The 8,758-nt window shown below is 40.1% G+C and overlaps 1 protein-coding gene across 1 annotated transcript in view; it reads right to left on the minus strand.

The window, feature by feature from the left end:
* PPP4R1 (protein phosphatase 4, regulatory subunit 1) overlaps positions 1-8,758 on the minus strand; it is a 99,995-nt gene that overhangs the window by 34,180 nt on the left and 57,057 nt on the right. Inside the window, exon 9 of the mRNA XM_006891434.1 lies at positions 5,753-6,255. Within this exon, the coding sequence (XP_006891496.1) occupies positions 5,753-6,255 (503 nt within the window). The remainder of the gene's footprint in view (positions 1-5,752; positions 6,256-8,758) is intronic.

An 8,758-nucleotide genomic window follows, 5' to 3' on the forward strand; every position in this document is an offset into this window, starting at 1 on the left:
CGAATCCACCAGATGCTCTGCCGGGGAAGGAGGGGCAATCTCCTCCTGTACCAGTCAGATCTGATTTGACGGTACACGCACACAAAAATAATAAAGTAAAATAAAAAATAAAAAAAATAATAAAAATCCACACAAAAGTTTCCAGAATTGTGCCAAATCCTAGCTGACAATTTCCATAAAAATGGAGGATCAGCAAAAGAAAATTAATTTGAATATGGAAATCTCATCAATTTGAAAAAGGTAAAGACTTTCTGTCCTTAAACATGAATGAACATCTTTAGTTTCAAGATGGTCTGATTTTCCTAATATAGGAGTAGCTGAATGGAAAGAGAATTATAAAAACAAAACAGTGGTGAAGATTCTAATTTGCCAAATAAAACAAAACTGTCAGTACTTGCTATACCACTGAGTTTTTATGAAAGGGTAAAAAATTAATGACTGGAGCTACAAATGAGGACTGAAGTAAAGAAAAAAAAATGGAAAGTTTTCACAGGAAATAATAATAATCATCTACTAAGACAGATGAGGTCCTTGCATAGCACCACGGTTTGTGCTTGACTACTAACTGAAAAGTTAGCAGTTCTAATCCACTCAGCAGTGTAGCAGATCAAAGAACAAGTGATCTATTTTGTTAAATTTAAAGCTACTCAAAACAATGAGATATCATCTCACCCCAGTAAGAATAGCAAAATTTAACAGAACAGCAAACATCAAATGCTGGAGAAGTTGTAGAGAAACTGGAACCCTTATTCACTGTTGATGGGAGTGTAAAATGGTGCAACCACTATGGGAGGTTGTATGGCGCTTTCTCAAAAAACTGCAAATAGAGATACCATTTGACCCAGAAATTCCACTACTGGGAATTTACCCTAAAGAAACCATAACTGCCATCCAAGCAGATATATGCACACCCATGTTTATTGCAGCTTTGTTCACAATAGCAAAGAGCTGGAAATAACACAAGTGCTCATCAACAAACGAATGGATAGAGAAGCTCTGGTATATTCACACAATGGAATACTATGCTGCATTGAAAAACAAGGAACTAATAAAATAGTATTCAAAGTGGATGACCCTGGAGGACATTATGCTGAGTGAAATATCTTAGTCACAAAAGGACAAATATTGTATAGTGCCACTGTTGTAAAATGGGACTGACATCAGGGTTGAGGGAAGACAGAAAGCGAGGGGAGGAACAATGTATATTGCACTGAAACAGATTAGGGAGGGAACTGTTTATAAATGGGTATTCTTGTCATTACAGAAGTCCAGAGTGAAGGCTGCATACTGGAGTGGACTTGCAGGGGGAGGGAGGATGGGGAGGGACTGCATAACAATGAAAGAATTTTTTTTTCTTTTCAAGGAGAAGAATGAATTAGGGGGAAGGGGATGGGTGGGGAGAAAAGTGAAAAAAAAAATAAAAAAAAACAATGACTGGAAACCCAAAGTCTCTGTAAACTTTCATTAAAATTAATTAAAAGGAAAAAAAATTAAGCTACTGAAACCCTACAGAGAGCAGTTGTGCTCTGAAACACATGAAGTTACCAAGAGTAAAAATCAACTTGACAATAACATGTAAAGAGTTGTTGTGACAGATAAAAGTAGGGTAGTCTATTAGAAATGTGCGCCAGGGTTGTATCCATTCTTTACACCTATTTAATCTGTACATGGAACAAATTATTCAAGAAGCTAGACTCTATTAAGAAGAATGTGACATCAGGATTGGAGGAAAACTCATCAAAAACCTGCATTACTCAGATTACACCATCTTGCTTGCTTCAAGTGAGGTGGACTTGAAGCACTTACCACAGAAGGTTACTGCAGCCTTTAATATGGATTGCAGTATCTTACTGTCAAGCAAACAAAAACCCTTGACACTGAACTGATAGGCAACATCATGATATATGGAGAAAAGATGGAAACTGTCAACGACATTATCTTACATGGATCTACTACCCTCAGTATACTTGGTACCAGCAGATCAGGAGATTGTATTGCACTGGGAAAGTCTGTAGTTAGGGACTTCTCCAAATTAATGGGAGCCAACACTCTTGGCACCAGTAGCCAGGAAATGAAAAGGCGTATTGCCATGGGAAAGTCTGCTGGTAGGGACCTCTCCAAAGTACTGAAGGGCAATGGTGTCTCTCTGGAGACTAAGGTGCGTCTGATACAGGCCATGGTCTTCGCAATCACTTGTTATGCATCAGAGAGTTGGACAATGATCAAGGAGGATAGAAGAAGAATTGATGCCTTTGAACTGTGGTGCTGGAGAAGAGTATTTAGAGTACCATGGACTGCTAGGAAAATAAACAGATTCATCCTGGAAAGGGTTAAGCTGGGTGGCTCCTTGGAGGCAAGGATTCTGAGGCTCCGTCTAACATACTTTGGACATGTTGTGAGGAGAGACCGTTCCTTAGAGAAGGACATCATGCTTGGGAGGGTGGAGGGACAGCGCAGGAGGGGAAGGCCCTCTATGAGGTGGATTGATTCAGTGACTGGGGTAATCGGGATGGGGGTGTCAGAGACAGTGAGATTGGCACAGGACAGAGCAGAGTTTAGAGCTGTTGTACATAGGGTCGCAAGTGAATCGACGGCACATAACAACAAACAACAACAATGTGTGCCTGATTCAGGCTATGTATGATCTTTTCAGTCACTTCTGTGCATCTGAAAGCTGGGCAATGAATAGGGATGACAGAATAATAATTGATTCCTTTGAACTGTGATGTTGGAGAAAAGTACTGAATATCTCATGTATTACCAAAAGAACAGATACTTCCTGGAGAAGGTACAGCCAGAGTGTTCCTTGGAGGCAAAGATGATGAAGCTTTATCCCACATATTTTGGGCTTGTTGCTAGGGCAGGCTATTTTTTGGAGAGGGACATCATGCTTGTAAAGGTGGAGGGAAGCCAAGAGAGAGGAAGACCCTTAACCAGGTGGACTGACACAGTGACTAAAGCAATGGGCAGTTAGAGATTAAGGATGGCACAGGATAAGACAGGGTTCAGATATGTTATTCATAGTCACTATGAGCTGTATTTGACTCGATAGCACCTAAAAACGTTAGAAATATAGGTACATCATGATAGAGAAAAGACTGACATTGTCAAGGACTTCATTTTACTTGAAACCTTAATAAACACCTATGAAAGAGCAAGGGCCACATGGGAACTGCCATACCTGACCTTTACCAACTTCACAAAGGGGAAGAGTCCCTGTTAAAAACATTAACACAACAGAACCAATTCCCATGAGGTCAGACATGGGGGCACAATCTGCACCTCTTTCTATTCATCCCAACACCACTCTTACTGCTTTACTGAGTGTAAAAATCTGATGCACTAGCTCCCAGACCACAAAGAATCATATTGGGGAAGCCAAGAGGTTATATAACCCAGGTTAGTTGCAGAGTATAGTGAAGACTGCTTCTGCAGGAGCCTCAGCTATTAACCTCCTGGCTTTAGGCCAGTGTTAAGAAGTTCTCAGTCCTGCCAACATAGGTTCTCAGCTCTGGCTCAATGACCTTGCATTCCCAAGGTCTGCTCTGTCTCATGTCAGATCACTGTCAAGGTTCACTGTTTGTGGCTACTCTGCTGTTACTCCCATAGACCCTAGTATGGCTGGCACAAAAATCCCTGGTCCTGAAAGACGCATTTACAGTCTTCTGCTTTTTCTCTGCTGGCAGTGAATTTGTTTTGGATTTTTTTTTCTTTTTTTTCCCCTACTCTGCTATAGGGTCTCTATGAGTTGCCTATTACTTGACGGCACCTAACAACAATAACATCAACATAGAGAGTGATCAGTTGGCCTAGTGGACATAAAGTGATGCTACCAAGCCAAAGGTGGGTGACTTTTAATCTGCGGCTCTCAGGCCCGTTTTTCATTGTTTTTGTTCAAACATTCTTCTAAGTCTATTATGACTGGTGTGTCCACTTGCCGTACAGAGGTAACTTGTGGTTGCTGTGAAGCTGAACACTGTGACACTGATGAGTCAAATGTGTTATTGGTTACCCATGGCGGACAGTGTTTAAACAAGCTTGGAAGCAGGAGTGGTATCCACTTCCGTAACAGCTTGCCTGTGGAAATCCTATAATCCTGGAGAAAGGATGAAAGTCACACAAGTGTTGAGGACTTTCATTCATAAGGTCGTTATGAGTCGCCTACGACTCGGCGGCACTTAACAATAACAGCAACAACAACATTCTGCTGCTAGATCTGCTCGGTTAATGGTGAGACTAGCCAATCCCCTTGTGGATAGGCTAACATGTCCTATTCACATATTCCCACTCAGCTATATAGCAAAGTCAAAGTTAAGAGTAGGAAAGCCATTCTGAACACTAAACTCTTCACACCACAACACTAACGGTAAACACTAGTCAAGAAATCAAGACATGTTATACTGGGAAAATCTGCTGTCAAGGATCTCTGCAATGTGCAGAAGAACAATGTGCCTGATTCAAGCCATTGCATTTTCAATTGCTTTGTATATATATCTGGAAGTTGGACAATGAAGAAGAGTGACAAAAGAATCACTGATGCTTTTGAACTGTGGTGCTGGAGAAGAGTACAACTATCCCATGTACTGTCAAAAGAACAAACAAGCTGAGTTGGAGGAAGTGCAACCAAGGTGCTCCTTAGATGCAGGGACTGTGAAACTTTATTTCACATACTTTGGGCATGCTGTCAGGAGGCGTCAGTCCTTGGAAAAAGATACCACACTAGGAAAGGTGGAGGGTTCTGAGAAAGAGAGGAAGATTATAAATAAGATGGATCAACACAATGACTGTAACAATGGGCTTGAGCATATTTCGAGATTGTGAAGATGGTGCAGGATTGGGCAGGTTTGAATCTGCTGTTTGTAGGGTTACTATGAGTCACAGTGGACTCAAAGGCATCTAAAATAACACTGGAAATATCCAAGCTTCTGTTTTTACCTTGCTTCAGAAAGAAGAATGAACTTCTGATACATGCAATAACAATGAATTTAAAATAAAATGAATCGTGATGGGACCAAATGGTTTCTTTTTTAAAAAAACAGAAAGTTGTTCCATAATGCCTTATTTATCACAAGGAGAGAAAACAAATCAGCAGCTGTTACAGGCTGGAGACTGGAAGAAGAGCTGGTTATACAGTGACAAAGGGAATTCCAGAGGTAATGAACTGTTTTTTTAATAGCCTGACTTGTGGTCAATTCTTTATGCCCATTCAAAAGGTTGAATTAATGTGATGCAAGTTAAATCTCAATAAACTTAAAAACAAAAGCAGATTATTTGCTAGTTAAATCATCTTCCAACAATCAAGGAAGCAAATGTGACTTAAATAACCTAATTTTTTTTCTAAGTGTATTTTTTAATAAGAAATCTAGAAGAATCATAACAAAATTAAGCCAAATAAAAGTAACTCCTAACTTAGCCAATATTGAGACAATTTCTAAAGCTTAAATATAAAATTTTTAAAAATTAACTAAAAAACTCCAAAACACCTTACTGCAATGAGTCAGGACTTACTAACTGGCTGACGCATCTTCAGAGGCTGTAAATTGCGTAGGAGAATGTCCATCTTTCTCTCTCAGAACTGCAGGTAGATTTGAACAACTCACCTTTGAGTTGGCAGCCCGACTCCCTACACACCAGACAACCAGAAACTTTTGATTTTTAAAATTGGCAGCATGTTTTATGGGGGGAAAGTTCAGAAATTAACATTCTGTAGTCATTTTAGTACAAACAAAGAAAGTACTTGAGGCTTTCATACCTTTAACATCTGGATCATCAATGTGAGGCTCCAGATTTTCTATCATTTCTTCAAGCTCCTTTCTGGTGGCCATGGTAATGTTTGGAGAACACGGCACAGTAACTTCATGAGTCTCCTCTGGCCTTTCTGGGCTGAGCTTATCCCCAGAGCCCTGTTCAAGTTCTCCATCTATATCTATTTCGGGAAGAGGAGTCCTCCAGAAATGGAAGGAATTATATAATTCCTGATCTGAGAGATTGGAATCTTGTGAGCCCACCTCTGACCACAGTACAGATTTGCAGTTCCCAGGGTTTTTATCATTGACATTACTAGCTATGTCCTGGTGTCCTTCTGAGGACAGAGTACAAAGTAAGGTGGTGTTTCCTGGAGCACTGACTTCCCCTAGAGACGTCCTAGCAGTTCCAGCAGTCTCCTTCACTGCGCTTTCCAACCGGACACCAGCATTCGAAGGCTCAGCCTCTGACTGGATATGTGCATCTTCTAAGACGTCTTCATCACTGACTCTTTTGTTGTTTTATTTGGCGACAAACAACAAACAAACAAACAAACAAAACCACAAAAACACGAAAACAATTATTCTGGGAAAAAACAATGGACTATCCTATATATAAAATTTAGATAATTAACTATTAAAGTAAGACTATTCACAGATTAGTTTTATCCACACTACTTGAAACACTTTACCCCCACCAGCTGTTCTGTGTTCAGAAACGTACATTGTTTCAGTATTAAGTCTAGACACTTTTGAGGCTTCAAGCACCATTTATCATATAAATATATTTATCTCACTGACAAGCTCATCTCACATTTTTATTTATAAGAGAAAAACTCCTACTGTTTTGTGCACTGACAATGTTATGTCTGGTCATAATGAACACTGATGTGAAGGGAGAGGAATTCTGACTGTGATGGTTAATCAACTTGTCCATGCTAGGATTCTCAGCTATGCCAGTTAATGTTAACTGTATCTTTGCATATTAACATGCCTAAATGTGTAATGTGCACCGAACTCACAAGAAAAGAGCATGGGAAGAGCTGCATAAATGAAGAAACCATGTGATATACATTGTTATTATGAGTTGCTTGTGACTCATAGCGACCCCATATACAATAGCCTTGAAAATTGCTCTATCCTGTGCCAACTTTACTGTCTTTGACACACTTACTGTTATTAACCCCAGTCACTGGGTTAATCTCATAGATGGTCTTCCTCTCTCTGTCCCTTCACCCTTCCAAGCATTATATCCCTTTCCAAGAACTGGTCCCTCCTTTGGAACATGCCCAAAGTACTTCAGACGAAACCTCAGAATCCTTGCCTCAAAGGAGCGGCCTGGTTTCACCCTCTCTATGACAAACCTGTTTGTTTCCCTGGCAGTCCATGGTATTCTCAATACTCTTCTCCAGCACCACAGCTAAAAGATATCAATTCTCCCTCTATCATCTTTAGTCACTGTCCAGCTCTCTTGACAAAAAGCAAGCAACTGGGAAGACTATGGCCTGGATCAGGCACACCTTAGTCTCCAGACTGACGTCGTTGCTCTTCAGTACTCTGGAGACGTCCCTGACAGCTGACTTTCCCAATGCAATTTGTCTTTTGATTTCCTGGCTGCTGGTACCAAGAGTGCTGACTATGAAGCCAAGCAAACTGAAGCTGTTAACAATCTCTTCACCACGTATCATAATGCTGCCAATTGGCCCAGAGGTGAGAATCCTTGTTTTCTTGATGTTGAGCCTCAATCCATATTGAAGGGTGCAGTCCTTGACCTTCTGCAGCAAGTGCTTCAGGTCCTGCTCAGTTATAGCAAGCAGAGTTGTGTCATCTGCATAATGCAGGTTGTTGTTGAGTCTTTCTTCAATCCTGATGCCACATTCCTCCTCATACAGCCCAGCCTCACAGATGATCTTTTTCTGCATACAGATAGAAAAGGTATGGAGAGAGGACACATCCCTAGCATACACCATTCCTGATTTTAAACTATGTAGTTTCCTTGCTCTGTTCTGACAACTGTCTCCCGGTCCAAGTATAGGTTTCGCATTAGCATGATCAAATGTTCTGGGATTCCCATTCTTCTCAGAGATAGCCACAGTCTGTTGTAATACACACAGTCAAATGCCTCTACATAGACAGACATTACTCTGGTACTTTCTGCTTTCAGCCAAGATTCATCTAACATTAGCTATAATATCCCTAGTACCATGGCCTCTTCTAAACCCAGCCTGCACATCTGACAGTTCTCTACTGATGTATTGCTCCAGTCATTTCTGGATATACACATTAGTTACTTAAAAATACAGAAATGATATAATCTGGCACTTATGTAATAATGTGGTCATCACTGTGATCTGATGCGCTCAACCTCCACTTGTACACAACATCAATTTTTGTGTAATGGCCTGGTCTTTGGAGCTTAATCATGCTAAGTGAAGGGGCGGGTAATAAAAAAAACAAGTTTAAAGAAAAACTCCTATGCACACACATGTTTACTGCTGCTTTTTTACAATAGCAAAGAGTTGGAAACAACCCTAGTGCCCCATCAACAAAAGAATGGATAGAGAAGCCGCAGCACTGAAAAACAAAGAACTCATGAAATATTATACAAAATGGGTGACCATGGAGGACATTATGCTGAGTGAAATATCTCAGTCACAAAAAGACAAATACCGAGTAATATGACTGCTATAAAACAGGACTGATGGGGGATTGGAGGGAAACTAAGAAAAAGGGAATAATGTATACAGCATTGAAACAGATAAGGGAGAGAACTGTATAAAAGGAATATATGATTAGGTATTATTGGTGTGACAAGAGTCCAGAATAAGAGCTACACAGTAAATTGGTCTGTAGGGGGTGGACACAGTATAACAATGAAAGAACATTTTTTCCTAAAGAAAAAAAGAACTGGGGGGTCCGGGGGCAAAATATGCAACAATGAATGAATGGAAATCCAAGTTCTTTATAAACTTAAAATAAATCTCAAAAAAAATATTAAAAAGAAAAAAGCAAAA

Source organism: Elephantulus edwardii, unplaced genomic scaffold, assembly GCF_000299155.1.
Source record: "Elephantulus edwardii isolate Elephantulus edwardi_28Jun2011 unplaced genomic scaffold, EleEdw1.0 scaffold00097, whole genome shotgun sequence".
Classification (NCBI taxonomy): Eukaryota; Metazoa; Chordata; class Mammalia; order Macroscelidea; family Macroscelididae; genus Elephantulus; species Elephantulus edwardii.